The sequence below is a fragment of the Archocentrus centrarchus genome, chromosome 1 (genome assembly GCF_007364275.1).
Source record: "Archocentrus centrarchus isolate MPI-CPG fArcCen1 chromosome 1, fArcCen1, whole genome shotgun sequence".
In the NCBI taxonomy this organism is placed as follows: Eukaryota; Metazoa; Chordata; class Actinopteri; order Cichliformes; family Cichlidae; genus Archocentrus; species Archocentrus centrarchus.
The window spans coordinates 17,676,460-17,703,120 of NC_044346.1; the positions used below are offsets into that span (position 1 = coordinate 17,676,460).

Below are 26,661 nucleotides of genomic sequence, written 5' to 3' on the forward strand. Positions count from 1 at the left end.
TGCTTTGTAGTTTAAGTGCATTATCTGGGCGCAAACTGACAGTTTTCGGTCGATTTTAATGGTAAACTGTTAATATATTTGGCAGAATATATTATCAGAACATTAAGGTTGGACGCTCTTATCAGAAAATATGTGCGGAGAGTGCAGGTTGACCAGCATCACTTGGGCAACAGCAGCTTCGTTGCCATTAGTCAGAGTTTGCTTACGTAATACCATCTCACATCTGCTATTGGACAGTCCGGCTGTCAGTAAGACGCTGACTGAAAAACGGGGAGCTGGACGCAGACACTCAGCATCTGTACCAAACGATGAAGATTTTGCCGGATTCTACTGATTTTGCTTAGAAATAAAGAAAAAGAGAACCGGCGGCCATCATGGTAAGTACTGAACATTAATATTTCCGATTTTGTTCGAACACTAATGAAACAAACTGTTTCTTTTCGACACGGTGTATTTGCGGTTGACATTTCCTGTTGGGATACCGCTATAGCGGTTATACAGTAATATCCCTGATAGCACTTTTATTAAAGTGTCAAATTAACAGGTGGACAGAATACGCCTGCACATAAAAGCTCATGAAATGTTTAAGCATATTTAACATAACAGCCATATTTATATTTATACATATACACGTTTGAGTAAAATTGCTTTGGTTCCATTAAATGTTACTGCTCGTGTTTTCTGTACATTTACAGTATGGCTTTGTGAATCACGCCCTGGAGCTTCTCGTTTTGAGGAATTACGGTCCGGAAGTGTGGGAAGACATCAAGTGAGTTTCAGGATGTGTTTACTATTCAGCCATGTTGGTATCAAAGGTTACACTGTGGCAACTCAAGTCACACCAAGGACACAGGCCAGGCCTACTGTATACTGTACAGACAGCAGCACACATTGTCAGAGTGTTAGCAGCAGGAATAGACATTTTCCTTTTACAGTGATTAACCTCCATCCCCTGTAGGTTCATGCAGACGCACACCAAAAGTGGGTAAAGTGATAACCTATTTCAAATTATAAACCACTGCAGTTTTAGCTGTAACAAGTAAATGTAATAAGCAATAATTGTGCAGCACAGGCCAGAAAACATTTGTCTGATCCAATAACCCATCAAGATGTTTTTGTCACGGAAAAGATGCAATACACGACGTAAAATACAAAAACTTCTGCGTTCAAAATCTTGCTTGTGTTTAAAAAATATGCATAAATGATCATCAAAATCAGCTAAATTAAAGTGCTAATTATTTATCAGTATGTTATTTATCAGTTTTTGCTTATGTTATCTAATTATTACCTATATGTGTAAATGGCTAAAATAAATCTTTAAATGTTACTTTTTTCATGTAACTAGCTGAGTTGGACCTTTGGTACTGGTTATTATATTTACTGCTTTATTAAGATTACCCACTTTATTAGTGGGGTTTTAAATTGCTTAATAATTCTTCACCAAATTAGGTAACAAGAGTTCAGATGTAAAAAAAAAAAAAAAAAAAAAAAAAAAAAAAACAACTTTAAATCCGTGTGACATTTTTTGTTTTAAATAAACATTTTTTTTAAATCAGGTTCCCATATTAAGCTTTAGGAAGTTCACTTTAATTGCACTTAAAAGGTTATCAGTCACTGAATGAAATCTCTTATTTTCCAGAATGTAACTTACATCAATTCATATATTTTTAACAAATGTGACTGTCTTTTGCAGCCAACCTGCAATGTGTGTGTGTGTGTTTCTGTTTTTTTTTTTTAAACAAAATCTAAAGTCCACCTCTTTAGACAAAACATAGGAAACAGTTGCAAAATTGCTAAAGATGCAACTGGAAACATTACAAAAGATGAAAACTGAATTTGCTTGACTTGACAGCAAACTTTATCCCTAAACAGTAGCAGAATAAACAATAAAGAGCAGACATTCTGCAATAACAACACCATACACTCAAAATAAATAAAGACAGATATAAAATTTATGTAAAAATAAATCACTATAAAAGAGTGTACTGTTGTCATGTCAAGGAAATTAAGATACAAAGTAGTCCATGAAGTTGGCAAACAGCATTACATTATGATAACAGTGTAAACAAACTAGTAAATGAAACTCAACTTCTTTGAACACAACAATCTGATTGGTGTTTGGTGAACTCAGGGGCTTTTGCTGACAAATGAAAGTGGTGTTTAGAGCTTTCTGCCAACAAACTGTGTTTTGTAAGAGGATCAGTGACTGATTTAGCTGGTTTGAAGCAAAAGTACTTGATTATCAGATACTGTGCACTGAGAGCTTTCACTTTTTGACAGAGGTGGCCTTCCAGGCTTTTGCCTCTTAACATGTTTTTTGGATCTGGACTCTACAGATTGCCAAAAATACAACAGCAAAACTAATAAATCCTTTATTTATTTATATACAGCAAAGTATAATGTAAATATACCCCAGTTGCAAAAATCCCATAAACAAAATAAAATCCTGAATATGCAGCCTTAGAGTCTTTTACAGTATATCAGCAGTCATTTGAAGCGCCCTCTTGAATGGGAGCTGTATAAAACATTAGGTTTAGTCTTACAGATTCCTCTCACCAGAATAATGACCATTTTTTCAGCATGTTGAAATATTTGGCTAAAGTGAAGTTTATTTTTCATCTGTAGTCTTAACTGCCCTATGCATGACCTTGGGAGCAGCAGCTGCCTTGTGTAAATGTTTTCAAAGTGGTCATTTTCCAGCCACCACAAAAAAACACACACACATTGCACTGCAGGGTTATATGTTACATCTCTAAATGTAACTCATTGTTATTCACTGTTCAGTTTATCAGGTTCCGTCTTGTGTTGTTTTAAGGTTTTCACGAACTGAGTTATTTTTTATCAGAATTCTTACTTTTTCAAAGCTTGGTATGTTTTTTCAGCTGTGACACATTATGATAAAATTGTGGTTGCTGGTCAGGCCTGTAAATCATTTCTGTTTACTCAGTTAAACATTTGTAATCAGAAGCTCGTTAAGTTTTTCTGACAATTTTGTGAAAATTGGATTGTCTAAGATATAAATAGCAAAATGCACTATGGAGCTTGGAGTGCATCGTATCCTGCAGTAGGACCTGCAGTAGATCTAAACCTGATTAGCGAGCTCTACTTGTTCAGCAGTGCAATTTTGAATCCACACAAGGATTTCAAAGCAATATCAAAAGCTTTTTTTTTAGTGTTATAGCTATATTTATATATATATATATATGTACATATCAAGAAAAACAGACCCAACCGTTGCTCTTGGCTTGTTCATAAAAACAGAAAAGCAATTGCAAAAAGGCAATGCTATTGGCTGTCTGAACAAGTTGCCTACGAGACTGTTTACTGCTGCTGTGACATTTGCTGTAGCTCGTGAGTAACAGCTTCCCTTTGTTTTCAGGAGGGAGGCTCAGCTTGATATTGAGGGCCAGTTCCTCGTTAGAATCATATATGAGGATGCCAAAACATATGATCTTGTTGCGGCTGCAAGCAAAGTTCTCAGTAAGTGACAGTATGCATTTCCTTTGATGTAGAATACAAATGAAAGCTTTAGCACACACCGACACAATTTTAATAAGCTTTATTTCTGTATTGCAGAAGTTGATGCAGGAGAGATCTTGCAGATGTTTGGCAAGATGTTTTTTGAATTTTGCCAGGAGTCAGGATATGACACCATCTTGCGCGTGCTGGGTTCAAATGTTCGTGAATTCCTGCAGGTAGAGTCTTTCTTCTTTGCCTTTAGGAGGTCATGCTAATTGGGTTTATTCATCATACTGAGTTTTTAGCCTGTGAAAACATTTTTATCATATTTTCTATCACTTGGGTGGAGCTTTATCATCAGGGTTCTTCGGTTAGAGATTTGAGGCTTTTTAACAGAAAGCCAGATTTACACGCTGTGGGTGTAGAGTGTGAAAGACACAAGAATTTACTGAGTACAATAAAAATGTTATGCTGTGATATATTTGGGGTTTTTTTTGTTTTTTTGAGTTAAATTGGGTATGTTACACCACATAAATCAGCTATGGGTGTCATGCAAGAACGCTGACCTGTTGTAAATCGCTCATGTCATGCTGATACTGTAAATACCACTTGTCCAGGCGGTGTGCGTTTGTGAGATTTGATCATGACTATAATCAGCATCCTTATAGTTACCATATACCTGATCTACTTTGTTTGCTGGAACACTTCAGAAATAATGCTAAACGGCAATTAAAAAGAAGAATTTCACACTGTGCAGCTGCATTCTGCTGCCACGAATCAGCAAACTTAAGCAGAGCCAGGAATCAGTTTAAAGGGCTTAAAACAATTAGCAAACACTTGTAGTACAGTACTGTGCAAAAGTCTTAAGCCACCCCTCAGTTCTTTATATTTTGCTAGAAAAATGGGACATAGGTGCAGCATTTTTTTTTACACATGTGCAAACATAAATGGGAATACAGCATGAATTCATCTCTTAGACAGGCTTTGTTATAAAAGTAGTCTTTAGGAATAGTTCTTCAGGCTTCCCGAAAGACATTCCAAAACTCTTTGAAAGTTGGATGCCTTTTGTTCCGTGTCACAGCATCCACCGTGTTCAACAGATAGGTGTGGACCAGGGTTATAATAGTTTTGGATTTTACATTATAGTTTAGTTTTAGTTAGTTTTTACTTTTTTTTCTTTAATTCAGTTAGTTTTAATTAGTTTTCAGAGTGGTTTTTCTCGTTTTTATTAGTTTTTATTATTGGTTTCATGCTTAGTTTTAGTTAGTTTCAGTTAGTTTCAGTATTAGTTTTAGTATTTTCATACCTAATCAGGTGCAAGATTCAAGACACAAAAGTGACTATTGTGTAATGAAAACTTGACAAAAGATACAGTTTAAAGAAATATATTCAACAGCCAACTGTTCACAAGACATGCTAAATGTGTGTAATATTAAGGACACACATGAACATCAACAGGGAGAAACAAAGAAAAACATGAACTCCCAAACTCAATAAATTCTACAATAAACTCCACAATAAAGTTCAGCATCAGTGCAGCAGATTAACAACACCTACATGTGGTGTTTGACAAAAACAAACTCTTTGAAGGAGTCAAAGCTCAAATCCAGCTGCATCCTGATGTTCTCACCACCTGAAGCTGCTTCTGTTTTGGAGCTAGCTTGGTTAGATGCTCGCTGATTAGACTTGCAGGGTCTTTGCGGCCTCTGTACACAACCTACGGAAGTTGCCGACCTCGTGTCCACATTTATGCTTGTGTAGCTGGATTGTGTGTGTTAATTACCTTGTGGTCGTGTGCAGGTGTTTTATATGCGGTGTTTTATTCTTGTTCGTTTCTTTCTTGTAATTCCTCAAAGAGCACAAACTCGGTCCACTTTAACTCATAGGGTCTTTAACTTTATTAATTCAGGCGTGTAAACAACAATACAGCTCGGTCTGGATGCCCTGCTGCATACGCTTCCGGCCCCTAAAACTGTCCGAGCGCTTCACCTATACAAACAGTAGTTCCTATTGTAACATCCCTTTTCTTTTCAGAATTACAGCTTCCCCTTAATTTCAACATCTGACTAGTACCTCTGAAAACAAACTATTCATCTTTAGTGACCTCTGAAAAAATTCAAAACAAAACATTGACTGTCACATGACTCGCATCATTCCGAGCCTGAACATAGCTCATCCCCATTTCAACATATACAGTACAGTTTTTTTTTTTTTCCAGTTCAGAGTGCATTTCTTTATAACAGGTAATTCTTAACATAAACATATTCCATTGTCCTTTTTCTGTTTTGAACACTTATTGTCATTTTCCCCATTTTGATGTAAACCCCCCAAAGGCCATGAGCAACACTGAGTACTTTATCTGTGTGACAGGACATAGTCCTTATAGTGTTGTGGCATCTTGACTGTGCGACCTGCTCTGGTTGTGACAGTGGTCTCTCCGCTACCAATGTCCTTTGGTGTGTGGTCTAAAACCCTGTGCGGAGGATGGACAGACCCTGCCTGACCCTGTCCTGTAACCTCTGCCTGAATTGGGAAGTTGATGTCCACATCAACGGGGTCCCTGACTGCCCTTTCCGGAACCAGTCTGAGGTGTCTGCGGTTTCTCCTGATGACACTCCCAGATTGCAGTTGTATCTCATAGGACCTTTCATCGATCCGCGACAGCACCTTGCCGCATCTCCAGACGGTCTGTGGTGGGAACGGCTGTATCCTCACTGAGTCCCCACTTTTAAGCACAGGCAGATCCTTGGCTGAGCGGTTGTAGTAGGTGCTTGGATGTGTTTGCCTGTTCATCAGTTCCTGTTGAACTTGAACAACCCTTGGTTTCAGCAAGCTACTTTTCATTGGTAGCAATGTTTTGGTGCGCCGACTGAGCAGTCTTTGTGCTGGACTGGTGTTCAGGCCCAGCGACGGTGTGTTACGGTGGTCCAGCAAGGAAAGATAGGGGTCCTGTCCTGCGGCTTTGGCTTTGTGCAGAAGTCGTTTTGCTGTCTTAACAGCTGATTCTGCTTTGCCGTTGCTCTGGGGATAACCTGGAGATGAGGTCTTATGTTGAAATCCCCACAGTTGGCTAAACTTTTTGAATTCTTGTGACACATATTGTGGGCCATTGTCTGAAATCACTATATCTGGTATACCTTGACGGGCGAAATGAGCCTTAAGTTTCTTTATCACCGTGGTTGATTTTGTGTCGGCCAAGTAATCTATTTCCCAGAAATTTGAGAAATAATCCACTGTGATGAGGTAATCCCTGTTGTCAAACATAAACAGGTCTGTGCCCACCTTAGCCCATGGCCTGTTTGGCACTTCGTGTGGTATTAGTGTTTCCTTTTGCTGTTTGTCATCCATGGACCGGCAAATGTCACACTTCGCTATGTACTGTTTAATCTGCTCATTCATGCCTAGCCAGTAAACGCACTCTCTTGCCCTTCTAAGACATCCTTCGACACCCAGGTGCGATGCATGTATACGGCTGGTGATTTCGGTTCTCATGGCATCTGGTATAACTGCACGCTCCCCTCTGAAGACTATCCCATGCTGGTGACTGAGTTCCTCTTGGAATGAAAAATAAGGCCTGATTTCACTTGGCACATGCAGCTTGTTCTTTGGCCATCCCCATGTCATTGTGTTGATGAGAAGCTGCAGTGTTTTATCCTGTTCTGTGGCTGTCTTTATCTCCTGTAGTCTGTCTGCTGAGATCGGTAGATGTTGTACCATGTTAACTGTTTCTAGCTCAGCCTCCACAGGTACGTCCTCCAGAGGATAGGCTCTGCTAAGGGTGTCTGCTAGCACTAAATCCCTTCCTGGCACATACAAGACTTCTGTATCATATTTCTGTATGCGCAGCATCATACCCTGCAGCCTTTTGGGAGCACTCAGCAATGGTTTTCGCACTATGGTTTCTAATGGCTTGTGATCGCTCTGAACCGTCACTTTGTGGCCATATGTGTACTGATGAAATTTCTCCAGGCCAAAGACCATTGCCAGAAACTCCTTTTCTATCTGTGCATATCCTTGTTCTGTTTTTGTTAGTGCTCTACTAGCAAAAGCAACTGGCTTGCCCATTTGCATCAGTGCTGCACCTAATCCTGTGTCTGATGCGTCACTCTGCAATGTCAGCTCTTCTTCTGGGTTATAGTACTTTAACACAGGGGCATTTGTTATTGTCTTTTTTAGATTAAGGAACGCCTCCTCTTGTTCTGCATTCCACGTCCACTCACTATCCTTGTGTGTCAAGTCTCTTAACACTTTACAGTGATCTGACAGGTGAGGGCAAAACTTGGTTAAGTAATTAGCCATACCTATCAGTCTTTGCACTGCTTTCACATCTGTCGGCGCTGGCATCTGCTCAACAGCACGCACCTTTTCTGGGTCTGGTTTGAGGCCCTCAGCAGTCAGGCGGTGTCCGATGTATGTAGTCTCCTTCTGCTTCAATCTGAACTTGTCTGCATTCAGTTTTATATTCTTTTCTCTGCATCTGTCCAAAAACTGCTTCAATTTTCTGTCGTGATCTTGCTCTGCCTCCTCTTCCGTCTCTCCCTGCCCTGTGATCAGAATGTCATCCGCTATGATGTACAGTCCAGGCATATTGTCTAGTGCTTGCATCAGTTTTCTCTGAAAGATTTCTGGGGCTGTACTTATCCCCATTGGCATCCTCAGCCATCTATACCGACCAAATGGAGTGGCAAACGTCGTCACATAGCTGGACTCCTCCTCCAGCTGTACATGCCAAAATCCACTCTTGACGTCGCACACTGTGAACACTTTAGCTTTCGACAGGTCTGGTAGAATGTCCTCAATAGTTGGCAGTGGAAAGTGACTACGCCTTAGCGCTTTGTTCAAAGGTTTGGGATCGATACACACTCTAGGCTTGCCATTTTGTTTTTGGACAACCACCATGGCACTGATCCATTCTGTACTGCATTCCACAGGTGTGATTATCCCTCTCTGTTGTAGGTTTTGTAATTCTTCTTTAAGCGGTTTCATTAAAGCCACTGGTACACGTCTCTTTGGTAGCTGTACTGGCTTTACTGTACTGTCTATCTCCATTTTATATTTTCCCTCTAAACACCCATCTCCAGTGAATACATCAGCGTATCTCACTTTAATCTGCTCCACCGTCCAGGGTTCTATTGCAGGCTTTTTTGCCGTTGTGACTATGCTATCAATTGCCATGATGTTTTCATAGTGCACTTTAATCAGCTTCATTGCCTCACTGGCTTTCCTACCAATCAAAGGCATTACACCATCTGTATCCACCACTTGGAACTCCAGTCGGTACAGTTTATTGTTTCTTGGGTTTCTTATCTTAACTTTACACTTCCCTATAGGTCTCAGTTTGCTTTTGTTGTACATGACTAGCACACTTTTGGTATGTTCCAACTCAACGTCTGGATTTAGCAGGTTGATTGGGATAATGTTGCAGCTAGCTCCACAGTCTATTTGAAATTGTACTGTGTTTTTCCCTAGCAGCATGCCTGCGTACAGAAGCTGGGAGTCTTTTTTAACTGTACCTGTCTCTTTTCTTTCTTTTATTCCCTTGTCCTCACCACATCTTGTCTCCTCAGTGTCCACCTTCTCCATCTCTGTTGAGGTGACACTGGCGATATCCTCGTATTCATCGCTCACACTTTCTGTCTTTATGTTACTCACATGTTTGTGTCTTGTCCGGTCCATTTTTGCTTTGCATTTAGCTGCAAAATGGTTCTTTGTGCCACACTTAGCACACTTTTTCCCAAATGCAGGACATTTTTCTTTCCTCTTCTCGTGCGTTTTCCCACAGAATTTACACTGCACTGTGTTGCTGTCTGTACTCTGGTACTGTGCTCCTTGTACAGCATGCACCTCTTCTGCAATTGCGCTGGTGATTGCTTTCACATTCTCCTTGGACAGTTCGGCCGCTCTGCACAGTTGAAGACATGTGTCCAGTGTGAGGTTCTTTTCACGAAGCAGGCGTTCTCTCATGCTTGTATTGTTACCTCCACACACAATCCTGTCCCGAATCAGCGAATCCCTTAATGTCCCAAAGTTGCACGTTTTTGCTAGCAGTCTTAGTTCAGTAACGTAGCTGTCAATGCTCTCGCTGGCCCCCTGACTCCTAGTAAAGAAACGATAACGTTCAACCGTCTCATTCACGCCGGGGTTGCAATGATCATCAAACTTCTTGATGATATCCTCTAGCTTCCAAGCATCATGAGCAGTATCTCCCATCAGCGTGTCCAAAAGGTCTCTGCCACTGTCACCGACTAGATAGCTGAACAGCTTTACCTTCTGTGTGTCGTCTGCATCTGTCAGCGTTAGATCCACATACAGCAGGAACTCGTCCCTCCAGCTCTTCCATGTCTTTGCGATGTTGCTGGAATCCAGGCATAGCGTCCGGGGCGGCTTCAGGCCATCCATGACGTGTTGTAGTGGTCTCTCTCCTCGTTAGCTCTCGCTACCGCTAGACGGCACACACTGTAGTGCTACGCTACTGTAATCCAGACCAAGTCCTCGCCGCTGCCACCATGTTTTATTCTTGTTCGTTTCTTTCTTGTAATTCCTCAAAGAGCACAAACTCGGTCCACTTTAACTCATAGGGTCTTTAACTTTATTAATTCAGGCGTGTAAACAACAATACAGCTCGGTCTGGATGCCCTGCTGCATACGCTTCCGGCCCCTAAAACTGTCCGAGCGCTTCACCTATACAAACAGTAGTTCCTATTGTAACATGCGGTGCAGGCTGGGACTTCTTTTTTGGTCCTCGCTCTCTGTGCTCAGTTTTTTGGCTGCAAACATATTTGTCCCTGTTATTTTTTTTGTTTGTTTTTTTTTCCACTTTCTTCATTCCTTCACGTCCATCCTGATAGTTTCAGCAGTCTCCTACCAGGAATTTGCTGACAGTTGTGAGTCCTTATATTGATGCTTTGATTATTATTCCTGATTGTTATTCTCTCACTGATAAAGTAGCCGGAAACGCACAAGGACGCAACAGTTTAGTCACAACGTTCTGGGCTGCGTGGACCCGACAAGTAGTCCCGTTTCTCCAGAGGCGAAGGCCAGGTTACCTGGTAGGATCAGAGTGGTTTCTGTAGCCGTTGTGCACTTCTCAGGTGGACTTTGATGTTGCTGGTTTTTCCTGACTGAGAAGTGTTCCAAACATTTTTCATCATCCACAACAAGACTTTCGATTCTATCTGTGCTCTTGTACTCAAAGAACCTCCATACGGGACTCTGCCGCTTTCTCGGCAGACCGCAGCCATCACTTTGCGGACCAGCGTGGTGAGCGAGCGCACATGCGCACGCACTCACACAGTTGTCCTGTGGCGCTCCCAGCTTAAACTCGGAGAGCGGAAAAAATTATTTCATATCAATCCACAAGGTTTAAAAAAGAAAAAAAAAAAAAAAAAGTAAATGAAAGTCAGTTTATGAATAATTTCAGTTAGTTTTAGTTAGTTTTGTAAACTCACAATTCAGTTTTAATTATAGTTTTTATTTATTTCAGTTAACGACAATGTTTTTTCAATTTCAGTTTTCGTTATTTCGTTCGTTTTCGTTAACTATAATAACCCTGGTGTGGACAGTCACCGTGGCAGTGATTTCAGTCCAGTTCTTGTGTAATTTGGTGTGCCTCAGTCTTTTCTCCCTGTTTCCCTTCCTTAACAACAGCTTCATAACAGCCACCCTTCCAGTGACACTTCAGAGATGAGGCTTCAGTGAACAGTAGATGGATCAGCATCTCTCAGGTCCTGTGACAGGTCTTTCTGGATTCTTGCCCATTTCTTAAGGACATGACTTTCAGATAATGTTCATCTGCTCTACATAGTTTTTAGGCCTGCCATTTCTTCTTATGTCCTCCACTTGTTCAGTTTTTTTTTTTTTTTTTTTTTAGATATATCAAGTTTTCAGGTAATAGTATAAAATATTATTTAATGGATGTCAAACTGTGCTATCTTTGGTGGTTTTTGCTGATTCAACTAAGGAAATGGGAACAAATTATGTATTTTCATGACAGGCCAGCAACAAAGAGGCTAAGCATAGAATTTTAAATTGGTTCTTGGCTAAGTTGTCTGTTATGTGTAGACAACACTGGTTCATTGCTTGAGTTAGATGCATTTTCTATGCTTGAATGATTCATAGGTCAGTGTTAAGTGATTTAACAAACAAAAAACTGTTCCTCTGAAAACGGTCAGGTACGAGGACTGGACTGAAAGTGTGTGGAAAAAGCAGCCAATGTCCAAAGAAAAACTTTGAAAGACCTTCAGAAAGCCATGAGAACTATTGCTTGAGAGTACTTTAAAAAATTACAAGATTGTCTGGCTTCCTGAAAGCAAAATAAGAGGGGTGGCTCAAGTGTTTTGCACAGTACTGTACCGTAATAAAATTAATTACACACTGTGCAGCTGCATTCTGTTATCTGAAATCAGCAATGCTAGTGTTCCTTTTAAAGGCCTGAAAAAATCTAGAAAATGCAAAGACTAGTTACATGAAGTTAAGATACTAAACAGAAAGCAGTCCATATGCAAGATGGTCAAGGACAAAAAAAATGCTGAGATATTATATTTCAGTTTATCGCAGTAGGAAGGGTGACACTGCTGTGCACAACAGAGAATGATACATCATTCACGAGCTTTCCATCCTGTGTTCAGTAATTGCTAAAATATATAATCCGCTGTGACAAAATATGTTGATAATAATACTTCTCAGTAAAATGGTGTGTTAGGATGAATATGATATTGCCCTTCATTGCGCATTGGGTTTGTTAGGATTTTTTAATCATGTTGATTCAGATGAGGTCACACTCATCTGAGTGGCCTATTTTCACCCTAAAAAGAAACAAGACTATCCCTTCATAGCTTGTAGGACATCTGTTTGTACAGCTGGTTCTTGCATGAGGCCCGCAGTCTGTATTTTCCAAAAAAACAAGTAGAGGAGGAGCAGCATTTCCAAAGGCAGAGGCAAATTGTCATCAGGGGAGTGAAGCTTCTTTCTGCAGGTGTACATGTGTAGAAGTGATCGCATTACTGCTGTCACATGTGGTCTGATGATGAACACCTAACTGCACTTTTTTTCTTCACATTTTGTATATTTTTCATTTGTACAATATAAAACCTCTTAGAAAAATAAAAAAGTGTTACACCATTGCCAGCTGCTAGTTGTGCTACGACTGGTTCTGATGAGTACGATATTTCTTCTTTTATTTGAATTTTCAGAATTTGGATGCTCTCCATGATCACCTGGGCACCATTTATCCCGGGATGAGGGCTCCCTCATTTCGCTGCACCGATGCAGAAAAAGGAAACAACCTGATTCTTCACTATTACTCAGAGAGAGAAGGCCTGCAAGACATTGTGATTGGCATCATTAAAACTGTTGCTCAGCAAATCCATGGAACAGAGATAGAGATGAAGGTCTGCCTTGTTTTTGTTACCTTTTTGTACACCGTGAAGCCCACAGCTCTTTGGCTCACTCTGTCACTGCTAATGAATGGATATGGCTTCTGCTTGCTCCCCTCTAATTTATGGTACAATAGTCAAAGGAGCCCTTGTGTCAGAATGTGTAAGTCTGTGTCACAGAATATAACTGAAGAGGTTGTAATGTGAAGATTAAACAACAGAAACTTCTCAAATACCCAAATGGGAACGCTGTGACAGCTGCAGTTGAGTAGTGAGTTTTTGGATAATGTCTGTGAGTCAGAGGATATTTTTAGATCTAAGATATAGAGCATAGAGATGGTGGGAATCTTTCAAGGAGTTCTATTCTTGCTCCTCTTTTTTTTTTTTTTTTAAATAACTTTTCTCTCACTGTGGCAGAACCTAAAATGGCTTTGGACTTTATCAGCCAATTGAGGAATGAGTCACATTATTTAAAACTTTTACTTAACTCAGCCAATCTGAGTAATGTCAAATTAAAATTTATAACAACTGGTAACAAAAAGTGTTATACGTATTTCTTTATTGTATGCCACCCAAAACTTCAGCCTTAATCTGTACCAATCCCTGCAGCACGTTATTCTCCTCAGACATCTGCTGTCTTTAGATTGAGTTTTTCCCTCTTCATTCAGTCGGTGACATTTTCTCCCAAACTTAATCACATACAGACAGGAAAATATCTTTCAGAAATTCTGTAATGAAAGAACAGAAAATGGCAGACGCTCCAAACGTGACACACAGTTTCTGGAAATATTAGCCAGTGTTGCTGTGGCAACAGGGTGCAGAGACACCAGGTTGACGTCAGCATGCCTTATGCCCATAAACCCACAGAACGCTGACATTATTACCTTTCTAATTCTATATAATAGATGTGAAATTAACAGTGTTATCATTGGTATAATGTTAATGACATGAAAATTGCAACGTTAAGGTTCAAATATTTTGTTAAGGCCGTCTTAAGGCTTTAATAATGTGCCGCAGACCTAGTCTTGCACCAATATCATCGATATTCCATCAGTTGATTAACTTCATGTGCTGCAGATGATCCAACCGAAAAATGAGGAGTGTGACCACATCAAATTTCTGATTGAGGAGAAGGAGTCAGAGGAGGAGGCGTTCTACGAAGATCTCGATGGCTTTGAAGAGAACGGCACACAGGAGACTCGAATCAGCCCATATACATTTTGCAAGGCCTTCCCATTCCACCTCATGTTTGACAAGGACCTGATGCTCACACAGTGCGGAAATGCCATTTACCGAGTCCTGCCACAGGTCTACATTCACATTCAGTTATAAGAATGCCATCGTTTAATATAAATAATAAACTCTACATAACTAAAATGCGTGGATATTTTTCTCATATAGCTCCAGCCGGGCACCTGTATCCTTCCTTCTGTGTTTTCTTTGGTACGTCCTCACATTGACTTCAGCTTCCATGGCATCCTTTCCCACATCAACACTGTCTTCGTTCTGCGTAGCAAGGTATGTATGATACACAACACTGGGTTTGTAACAGTGCTATTGGCTAATCACTTTTCATGTACTAGTTGGAATGAATCACTAAAATACACCAGATCTAATTAATTAAAACATGGATTGAAATAATGTGTTTGCGGTGTGTTAATATTCATAAGCCCACTGATATTTTTAGAAGCTGTAAAATTCAACTCTGTGGAGCTCATTGAAAAAAATAAATGAGAAGGAAATCATTGCCATGCAGGGTTTACATATCAGAACATAATTAAGATAATCAGGTCCTTAGGAAGTCTTAAAATTTGGTAAATCTAACCTCAGAGGAACAACATCACCTGACATATTACATGCATTATTTATTTAACAAAAATTAAGCCAAAATAGCGGGATGCAGGATGTGAAAAATTTAAGTACACTCTTGTTGCATCCATAGGAATTAAGTGAGTAAGCATCAGCCAGGGGCTGATAATCAAATGCACTTGATTAACTTGCTAGTCTGGAGCATTCAGGTGTGTGTTAACATAATGCCAGTGAGGAAAGACATCCAAAATTATCTCAGAGATGTAATAGTTGCTGCTCATAAGTCTGGGAAGGGTCATTAGGCCATTTCCAACCAATGTGAAGTCCATCATCCCACAGTGTGAAATTATTCACAAGTGGAAAACATTTAAGACAGCTGCTAATCTTCCCAGGAGTGGACGGCACAGCAAGTTCACCCTAAGGCCAGACCATGCAGTGCTCAGAGAAACTGCAAAAAACCCCAAGAGCTGCATCTCAGCCTCTATGGGCCTCAGTTTGCATGTTAAATGTTAAAGTTCACGACAGCACAATTAGAAAAAGACTGAACAAGTACGACTTACATCTGAACAACAGCATATCAGCACAAATACCTCGTACCAACTGTCAAGCACAGTGGTGGAGGGGTGATGATTTGGGCTTGTTTTGTAGCCACGGGACCTGGGCACCTTGTGGCCACTGAGTTGACCATGAATTCCACTAAACACCAAAATATTCTAGAGTCAGATGTGAGACCATCTGTCCAACAGCTAAAGCTTGGCCTAAACTGGGTCATGCAACAGGACAATGATCCAAAGCACAGCAACAAATCTGCAACAGGATGGCTGACAAGCAAAAGAATTAAGAGGTTCTAAGTCCAGACCTCAACCTGATTCAAATGCTGTTGCAGGACCTTAAATTGAGCTGTGCATAAACAAATGCCTGCAAACATCAATGAACTGAAGCCATGCTGTAGAGTGGGCCAAATTCATCCAAACCAATGTGATAGATGGATAAAACCACATAGAAAACTACATCAAGCTATTAGTGCTAAAGGTGGTTCTACAAGCTACTAAATCATGGGGTGTACTTGTTTTTTACCCACTGCGTATAAATTTTATCTTAGTTTTTGTGAAACACATAAAGACATGGTCATGTCTTGTTCATCTGAGGTTTCATTTACCCAATTTTAAGACCTTGTAACAACTAGATAATTTTTTTATTATGTGCTAATATGTAAAACCTTAGAATTTACAGAGGGTGTAGTTTCTTTTTATCATTACTAAACTGTTTTATAATGCAGTTTATGCATGAAGCAAAGAGGGTCATTTAGCACAGTTAGAAGTAGGCTTTTAGTTGATTTACATGATAGACAAAAAGTGGGAGAAACTGAGAAAAGACTAAGCAGAAAGATGAAACAAATTTTATGAGCACAGAGGTCATTGTGAAGATGGAGCGAGAACAGAAAATTGGTTTAAAGTTTATATTTGTGTAGCTTGGTTTCTCATGGGTTGATTAATTCATGGGATGGTAAATTCTTAAGTGACAAAATGATAGCTGCAGGGTTCAGCAGCTATGCTCAAATAGATTAGATTCATTGTGATGAGACTGATACTTGAAGCACTTCCACTCTTGGGGCATAAGCTACATGGCTACGTAAAACCTGACAATAAAAAAAAGAATTTAGATTTTTTTTTTTGTTTGTTTTACACACATGAAATTTGAATTCATTTTCATTTTTAAAATGAAAAACCAGATTTAAAAATAAAGAGTGAGCTAAACTGGTGCCCAGTTTGGAAGCAGATTTAGAGATGAACACAGTGCATCATGAAATATTCATAAGAGGGATGTAATCCTGACAGGAGGGCCTGCTGAATGTGGAGACTGTAGAGAATGAGGACGAGCTGACGGGGGTGGAGATCAGCTGTCTGAGACTGAAAGGACAGATGATTTATTTGCCAGAGGCTGAGAACATCCTTTTTCTTTGCTCACCCAGGTAAGCCCATAGTGTGGTATATCTTTGCAGGAGCCCCGAATGAATATGCACACCAAAAAAACACGGATTTTACTTTTACCCACAGAATGAGAATGCACCGATTTCACGTGAAGATATTGTGAAATCCCAAATAACAAGGTGCTCGCTTAGAGCAGAGTATCATTTCTTTCTATCAGTGCAAAAATATTTTTCCCACTAAGACCAAAATATGAGAAAAAGTCACATGATTGGGCTTGGAATATGACTGAGAAAAACTATAAATATACAGTAAGTAAATATAACTATAATCTAACACTGCTAATGTAACACAGGTGAAGTGGATGCAAAGTTCACATTGGTTTGAATCAGAGCTGCTGTCAGAAGGAGTCAATTACAGAATTAATGGTGGTACTCTAAGTCCTCCAGTGATATCTGTATTAGTGTTGTTCTTTGTGTTTTTAGCACTTCTTGTTACTAGCTGCCAATGCTTAAGCTAATGCTAGATGAACAGAGACAAATCAGGTCTCTTCAAACACCCAGAGTGTCTAAAAGCCAAAGTTAACTGGATCGGAGTTGGCGAATAACCCAAGTAGTGCTTATATTTACTAAAAGACCAAGGGCATGATGGGCCACATTATGTTTTCACTCAGCTAATTAATGTCTTCTGTTTTACCTTTGGTCTTAGTAAGTCTCACATCTGTGAATCTCTACACCCTAAGTTTGTAATTTAAACCTGCTGCTGTTAACTTTATTTACTACACAGCCCTGATTATGTCATTATAGTAACTTTCTCTAACAAGTACTGAAGAGCAATGGTTGAGTAATTTTTGTACTGTGCGTTTGCTGTATTAATGAAATTATAAAAGTAAAATAACATATAATAATAAATAATACAATTATTTAACTATTTTTTTTAATTAACAAAAGAGAACAAGGGGGGTTAAAAAAAATCAAGCGTGAATGTTAAATTCTGTATTTTCCTTCATGATATTTACTTTGTTTTAGATTTAAAATTCATAGCTAGAGAGACTGGGACTAGCTTTTTATGTGTATGTATCCATGCTAGCCACTGCTACTGAGTTCCACAAAATGAAGAGGATAAGGCACCAGGCAATAGTTCATTGCCATGTCCCTCCCAGAGGACATCACTGGAGATGGGCAAAAGAGCTGCATGTGGCTCTGGAGCTGCAGGTTTGAGTTTGTGGTTTAGATGATCGCAGTACTACATATTGTAGTAAAAACAGTATTCTAGGTGCATAAAATGTGTAAGTGCAGTTAATTAGAGCAAGAAGATGATTGATGAGACATAGAAGAGATGTCAACAGAAGATCTCTTTTTGATTTACTTGTAATAGAGATCTGATAATCTCACTAATGAAAATGAGGTCATTTTTCCATATAGTTACACACTCTATCAAACAATTACCCAGAAAACTCAAACGTGTTTTCCTCTTAGCCTTTCAGAAATGAAAATGTGCAGATAGATCACGAGAGACAAAGAACTGGTAATTACATTGGTTCTTTTGTTTTGACCTCTATTATCCTCTGTAACTCTTATGTAACCAGTCAGTATTAGATGCAGGAGATAGCAGGGTTAAAAAAGAGCTTGTTCCCTTACATTGAAAGCAGTTTGCAGATGGTAGGATGAGTGTTTTCACTAAAGGTTGCTGCCTCAGAAGACATTAAGTGCTACTGACTGAAAAAGAGATACAACCTGACCAAAGAAGATCTGCACAGCCCAGTGTCTGACCTCACCAGACGAAAAGCAGCATTTATACAGAGACATTACAGCAGGCTCATCTCTCACAAGAGGATGGTGATTTCACTACTCATGGTTCATTTTTTATGCCCTGTATAATTTATAACACCTCTTGAAATGAACAAGAACAGCAGGTCTGCAGTTGTTCAGCAGACACAAATCATACATTTCCAGCAGTTTCACTCTGCAAAAATCTGTCATAATTTATGAATCTCACATTTTTTTTTTGTCATCTCTTTGTTAACCTGTACTGCTTTTGTGGTTAGTGTTATGAACTTGGACGATCTTACACGGAGAGGGCTCTACCTAAGTGACATCCCACTACATGATGCGACACGTGACCTGGTGCTGCTGGGCGAACAGTTTCGCGAGGAGTACAAGCTGACCCAGGAGCTGGAAATCTTGACAGATCGCCTCCAGCACACACTCCGAGCTTTGGAGGATGAAAAAAAAAAGACAGACAGGTTTGACTATTTATATAGATTTTATTCAAGTAGTCTTGAATTTAGCCTAAACCAAATAAAGATTGTAGTGCCAGCTTTTACATAATGATAGTAGAAGTATTGTAACAGGCATTCAAAGTAAATTTAACTAATTTTCAAATGGCTTTTTGCCATTATAATGTGGCTGGTATGTGCAAGTGAACTCTTATCTTTCCTCCATGTTACCTGTCTGCTTTCATTTTTTTTTCATATTTATTAAAAAAAGCAAAGCATTAAATTATGTAATTACATACCACAATCATGTCATTATCTGTAGGTTGTGAGTCATGTTCAAACTCATTACTATAAATGTGTAATAGCACTGTTATGATTCATTTGCTAGGAAAAAAAATTAGCGGCAAAGATTATTTATTATCAGTCTTGTGTAGAGAGATAAAGAGAAGTCTTATCCAGTATTCCCTTTTAAGGGCAAATTGCTGAAGATACAGAAAGATACTTGTCTCAGTACCATAAAACTGCATTAAGACTACATGACAGCAGGACAAGCAGGGGCTGATATTTACCTAAGCTTACCTAAGCTTCAGCTCCTGTCAGAAAAAGGCCTGCCATTGTATTTTGTCACAGCAGTGGGTGACAGCTGGAGATAAGTGCAAGGGTGGAGCGTGATCTTTATTAAGACTGCTGTAGCAGATTATCTTCTCTTAGGAAAAGACTTACACTGTCCCACTGGATTCCCGTGTTATTATTCTGACCATTCTCTGGACTCAGACTGCCTCGGGCTCCAAACATTGATTTGAATTCACGGCTCCTCTAAAATTTAAGAGTACTGCTGCTGCACTGTTGTTGCCTTTTCAGATGCTGCAACACTCTATGTTTTTGCTTCTGTTTAGGCCTGTACCTAACTAAGATAAAATATTAAAGATTTTAGATTTATTCCTCTGTGAATCACCACTTTTTGATGGTGGAGGGGTTTGTGTGTCCCAGTGATCGCAGGGGCTATGTTGTCCGGGGGGCTTTTGCCACTTGGTAGGGTCTCCTAAGGTTAACTGGTCTAGACAAAGCAACTTTAATGACGCTTATGGAAGAGATATCAAGGGAACAGTTTACCTGGGATATGATTACCGGGGCCCCACCCTGGAGTCAGGCCTGGGGACGGAGCTCGAGGGAGCACCTAGTGGCTGGGCCTTAGCCATCAGGCCAAAGAGGAAACATGAGCCCCCCTGTAGGCCCACCACCCGCAAGAGGCGTTGTAGGGGTTGGGTGCAGTGTGTGTCAGGTGGTGGTGGTGGGGAGAGAAAGGCCTGGGCTTCTCTCCTTAGACTGCTGCTGACCTGGCCCTGGATAAGCGGAAGAAAATGGATGGGTGGATTTTAGATTTGAATATGTTTTTTTGTCTGGTGGCATTTTTTTTTCTGTACAGATTTTAATGTTTGTTATCTGTATGCATTATTCATCCTGAGATTATGATGCATCATGGAAGGTATTTTGCTTTTAAGAGGCAGCCATGCTCTAACCAGTTACCATAGAAACACCACCCTCCTTTCTGAAAGCAGCTTGGATAGCAAAATGACCAAAAGGCGGTGTGTGATCAAACAAAATGCTGATCCAAAGGACAGACATCAGCCTGGCATCCCCAGCCCATTGCTCTACTGCTTTAATACACCATAACCTGCTCTCATGCCGAGCGATCATTTCTCTTCTCCTTCTCAGATTGCTCTATTCTGTCCTGCCGCCGTCTGTTGCCAACGAGCTGCGACACAAACGCCCGGTGCCTGCAAAGCGCTATGACAACGTGACCATCCTCTTCAGTGGCATTGTCGGTTTCAATGCATTCTGCAGCAAGCACGCCTCGGCCGAAGGGGCCATCAAGATCGTCAACCTGCTCAATGATGTTTACACACGTTTGACATCTTGACAGACTCTCGGAAGAATCCTTATGTATACAAGGTCAAAAGCAGGAACCTTACAATCACATAATGTCGCATATTGGTGTAAATTTGTTGTCAATAACAGGGTAGGAAGGAAGGAGTTTTGCTACTATTCTGGAGTTCTGGCTCTGCACTAGCCTGCTGAATAATGTTATGCAATTACACACATTCAACTCAGTTACAGACTATTTATATCAGTTAACTTAGGGTTTTCACCAGAGTAATACCAACTTCTAAACACGGTGTAGTTTTACATTGGCACTGCACCGTTTTATAGGCCTCGTGCAACAGATTTACTCCCCAGGCTTTCAGACAAGAATGCACTTTAAGAAGTCAAACAGACCTCTTCCAGGGGATTGGCTTCAGGCACTGGGTCACCAAAAAAAGTAATATTTACTCTACAAGCTGAATGGCTAGGTGGTCCAGGGGTTTTAACAGGGCTTAAAGAGTCGCTGAATGTCTTACAGCTGATGTAAGTGTTTAAGTGTTTATCTCAGGGTGTTTCAGTTTATTTCTGGCTGCATAATAGATTCACACATGCCCCCCCATCCCCGTTGCACTGCGGGAACAAATCATTCTGCATGAAGCAAAAGTAAATCAAAGTTTTAAAAATAAAAAGTGGTCATGATGTCACTCATGTGGTGAATTAAAATGTGTTTTTGTTTTGTTTTTTTAATACAGGTGGAAACAGTCGGTGATAAGTACATGACGGTTAGTGGCCTGCCAGAGCCGTGCACACACCACGCAAAGTCGATCTGCCACCTTGCTCTTGACATGATGGAGATTGCTGGACAAGTAAAAGTGGATGATGAACCAGTGCAGGTGTGATATGAATTTCAGGTTTCAGAATAAACAAATCTGCATATAACTGAAAGTTTCACTGTGTGTGAAATTCAGATTTCAGCAGTACTCGCTAAACATAACCTTACATAACCTTTTATACTGTACTTCTGCTGGATACTAAAAGTTACATGTTGCTGCTGAGAAAAATAGCACAATATATTAAACAGAATTGCTTTTTTTTTTTATTGTAATTTTTTCCCTATAGATTCAGCAGTTTCCTTTTGTTCTGTGCCACCTCAGAATCCCTTTGCTCTGACACTGATAGAGATTTGCTGAAATACTCATTGCCCATCATGTTGCAAAAATTGAGAGGTGTATGACCATCTTTAACAACACCAAAGCGCACCATCCTCCAGTGGCACAGCCATCATTTTTGGTGTGCCTTAATACTGTGGGCCTGAGAGGTCAAATGCACTGTAACTTAAAAAAAAACACCAGCAAATAGAAAAACGCTTCCAAAGCACACAAAACAATGGAAGTTGAATAAAACAGAAGCAGGAAAAGAAAATCTCAGAAAACATAACAGAAATGTTTCTGGGGAGATGATAATGTGACGGAACAGCTGCAGAAGAGACAGGAACCAAAAACAGAGCAGCGAGGGAGAAAAAGACATGTTACTGTGTGTTTTAATCGTATGATTCATGTAATACTGTAGATACATGTTTGCTGTCAGCTGTTTGTGACTTCCACATCTGTTCTGTCATGTTATTGTCTCTCCATTGCTTTGTGTGCTTTTGCAGCATTCTTTGTATTTGTTGGTGCCTTCTTAAACCGGGCCGTTAAGCATTTGACCTCTCAGGGCCACCATACCTTAAGGCAATAATGGCGAGCGTGATCTTTAGGCCTCACACTTTGGGGTCAGAGGTGAATGAAAGTTTATGATTTGACTTTAGTACATTTGTTATAACTTTTATCTAAAATTTGGGAAATTCTTTTGTTATAGCAGTTGAAGTTATGATCAAAGTATTATAAAGATTTACTGCACATAATGTGAAATATTTGCTGTATCTGTTCTTCTGATTTAATTGGGTAGAAATGGACAGTGTGAATCTACAAGATACATTGCCTCCACCTGCTGAGGCTCAGTGTGGCAGTCTAGTCTAAAGCCGGGTCAGAGGTTGTTCACGTTTGTCCTTTCGCATGTGTATAGTAGACGGCAGGAGATTGTCTGACAAAGTGAGACGTCCTCGCTACAGGAAGTAAACGGTGTAGTTTGTGGTGGCAGGGCATGAAGCACATCAACACACAAAGTGACTCACTGTGGACTGTTCACTGTGGGCCAGCCCACTATTGAACCTTTGTGCTCTTACATACAGGGGCTAGTACAGTTAAGAGTGTAACAGTGTAGACCTTAGTACACAGGGACTTTTAAAAAAAACTAAATTAATGGGACCAAAAACAAGGACTAGCAAGAAAATAATTTCATAGATTTACATGTTTTCATCTTGCCTCTATAATACATCTTTTATATTCCTATTGGATTATTTCTCTTTGGTGATGCAGGCTGACTGACTGTTTTCCTTCACATTTAATTATTTTTCAGCTTCTCAGCGCTCCATCTGTTATTTTGGCACAGATCATTTTTGGAGCACTGTTGGCTTTCTAATATTAGTTGGAAATTCTCATATTAGAGTGTCACATTAATGTGTCAGGCTTTTACTCAATTACACTTCACGTATACACATTTTTATTTTAGAATAATTATATCAGCGCATCTGGGAGTATATTTTCATGCTGAAGTAATAAGCAATGAAAAGTTGTTTAAGTGACTGCTGGCAATTGTTATTGTATCAATGACTGTTGAGACTTAACTTTGGAAAATCGTGTCTGATTAACAAAAGACTGTTTATTTTCAGACATGGTGAAAGAGGAGTCTGGCTTAGTAGCAGAAACAGACTCGAATCATCTCACGATCCAGTGGCTAAAAATAGATTCCCATTTGTCCCAAACACTCCTGGCATGTTCATGCTCTGACAGCAGCAAGCAATGAAGTACCTACAAGATTAAGTTTAAATATTAGTCTCTCAGTTGCCAAGGACTACTTTTGGAACTGTTTATTGCAAATCTGAAACTACAAGGAAAAATCTAATTTTGTGCATGGACAGATCCCAGGCACAGTCAAACCATATATTTACCAACCAAATGTTTTCGGTTGATGGCTTTAAGAATTTGTGCCAACAGACTAACAGATGCATTAGGCGGAAGAGTTTCTTACAGTTTTTCACGTCTCTTTCTGTAAAGCAGAAATTCTTTATTCAAGTCACAAAGTTAAGATTTACTCAGGTCTGAAAGTCTGAATTTTTGTTGCTATAATAATTACATAAATAAGGTGTGTTGTGTGCTGTTATAAAAATAAATGTACAGCAGATAACTAATGATCAGCGCTGTGAATATATATTAAGGTTGAGTTTGAAGTAGCGATGTCTTTAGGTATACACAGCATTTATTTTTGCTTTGGTTATATTATAACCATGTGCTACAGTCACATGTTTTCTTCTATCTTTTTTTCTCCAGATTACTATTGGGATCCACACAGGAGAGGTGGTGACTGGGGTCATTGGCCAGAGGATGCCCAGATATTGCCTTTTTGGAAATACGGTCAACCTCACAAGTCGTACAGAGACAACTGGCGAAAAGGGAAAAATTAATGTCTCTGAATATACATACCGGTGAGCAGCAGTGCTTCCCTGTTTCTTATTAGTAGATTTTTTTTTTGTTATTATTATTTTGAAGTGAGAAATTAGGAGCTTTCCAGCAACATGGAATGAGCTTTTTAAGAAAATACCCATAAATAACAAGGAAACAAGGAAAGACACCCCTGCATACTGTGGAAGTGGAAGTAGCACAATATGTGTACATCATGTGTTGTATTGCAGGTGTTTGCAGTCTGCTGAGAATGCCGACCCTCAGTTTCATTTGGAGTATCGGGGCCCGGTCACCATGAAAGGAAAGAAGGAGCCGATGAAGGTGTGGTTTCTTTCCAGGAAGCCCACCGACACAGAGCCCACCACAGCTAAAGCTTAAGGATCGTCCAGTGTGGCATTAGTGTGGTTATGTCTCGTGACATTTTGAGACAGGGATGAGATGGATCAGGTGACACATATGCAGATATTTTTATTATGATGAAACACAGTTGTGTATTTTTGAACCCCGGCTCTCTCTACATGCCCATGATCTGCCATTATTTCACTACATTTTGTAACTGTGCAGCATTTCATCAACAGCTTAGTGATACAGTATTTGGTGCAGTCAAGTTTCATACATTTGATACATACAAAGTATTGTGTTAGACTGTACACTGAAGGTTTTAATAAGCAAAACAATTTACATCTATTGTAATTTCTTTTAGTTGCCATTTTTGCCTGGTGTGTTTGTGTAGTCTGAAGCGTGCCAAAAAAAAAGAGAAAATTTATAGTTTTAACTAGCCAGAAATAAATAATTTCACTCAAAAATTTTAAATGCACTTTATTTTATCATCAGTATATTAACTTTTAACAGTGATAATGACAATTTTTAAACTTAGAGTCCAGTTTGACTAATTAGTGTAATGAAAATGATATAGCTTGGTATACATTGATATCATGTTTGTATCCGTTGCGTGACTGCCCTTTTTGTGCTCCACATTATTGCTCACTGAATGTGAGAATTTAGGTTTACACTGAATATATTACACTGGTTTCAAGATCATTATAAGAAATATGAATTTAGATTTTATATATATATATATATATATATATATATATATATATATATATATATATATATATATATATATATATACTGATGTCAGATCATTGTCATAACAACTACTGTGCCAATTACATTCATTTACAGTATTACAGAAGTAGTTATATTTTTAAAAGCCACATATTATAAAGCGTTGTATCATGTTCATGTATCATGTATCCATTACTGAACTTATTAAAAGCACTACACATTATTTTGTATATTTATGTCACCTCTGTACACATTGCACAATCACTTTATGTGTGCTTCTGTTAAATGATATTGATTACCATTGATTACTATTTCAGTTCTACTGTATGTTACTGAGATAGACCTACATATTTATTGTTTGTGTCTTGCTACTTTGTATTTATTCCTTTATTTTGAGAAAATAACTCTTATTAATTTTAGAAAAAAGAAAAACAGTAAATGAAATAGTAATAGTAAATTTTACTATGTGTGACACTGCTCTTTGTGCCTCCATCACATATTGGATTAATCTGACTTGAGTATATGTACTGTATGGTTTTTCAAGATATTTACCAAATTCATTATTACTGAATTAAACATAATGTTCCACAGGTTTAATGCTTAATAACAAACAGGTGCCTCTTGTATTATAAGGGTGCATTTCTGTGCTTGTAATACAAATTGTTTTATCTGGTGTTATTTTGGAGGTAACTAATAAATAATATTGAGAAGTGTGGATTATTTGATATATATAATGTTTGCACTGAATCAGTCAAGAAATTGAGACTGAACTTTACAGACGTTTAAATGATTTACTGTATCACACAACAGATCTCTGACATTATAGATTTATTGAGAAGCGCTCCCTCTAGTGGCGTTTCAGGAAACTGCACTCCTTTTAGTCTGAGCGTTGACCACGTACACATACAGTACTGTGCAAAAGTCTTGTGCCACCCCTCCTTTCTTTATATTTCGCTTTCTGATTGGACATTGGCTGCTTTTTCGTACTCTTTCACTCCTGTCCTCGTACCCGACCATTTTCAGAGGAATGTTTTTTTGTTTGTTAAACCTATGAATCAATCCAGTATAAAAAGGCACTAATTTCAAGGGATGAACCAACGTTGTTTCTATACATAGCAGACAACTTAGCAAAGAACCAATTTTAAATTGCATCTTTAGGCACTTTGTTACTGGGAGCCTGTCAGAAAAACACATCATTTGTTCCCATTTCTTACTTTAATCTATGAAAAACACCAAACATAACAGTTTGACAGGCATTGAATCTGTGCATTTTTTCACCGATTAGGTTCCCAAAGAGCTTTTATTCAAAAACTTGGTATATGATATGTAGTGTGTTTGAAGAAACTGGACAAGGTCTAAAAAGTATCTGCAGCAGATAA

General features: G+C 39.2%; 1 protein-coding gene across 1 annotated transcript; it reads left to right on the forward strand.

Moving 5' to 3' along the window:
* Positions 1-243: 243 nt before the first annotated feature.
* Positions 244-25,246, forward strand: LOC115780305 (guanylate cyclase soluble subunit beta-1-like). The gene is given in 14 exon segments (XM_030729428.1): positions 244-377; positions 696-769; positions 3,380-3,480; positions 3,577-3,695; positions 12,651-12,848; positions 13,911-14,141; positions 14,235-14,351; positions 16,481-16,614; positions 18,618-18,815; positions 20,505-20,692; positions 20,695-20,741; positions 21,404-21,544; positions 24,080-24,234; positions 24,442-25,246. Coding segments are annotated over 14 exon segments (1,854 nt in total). The 5' UTR covers positions 244-374; the 3' UTR covers positions 24,590-25,246.
* The last annotated feature ends 1,415 nt before the right edge of the window (positions 25,247-26,661 follow it).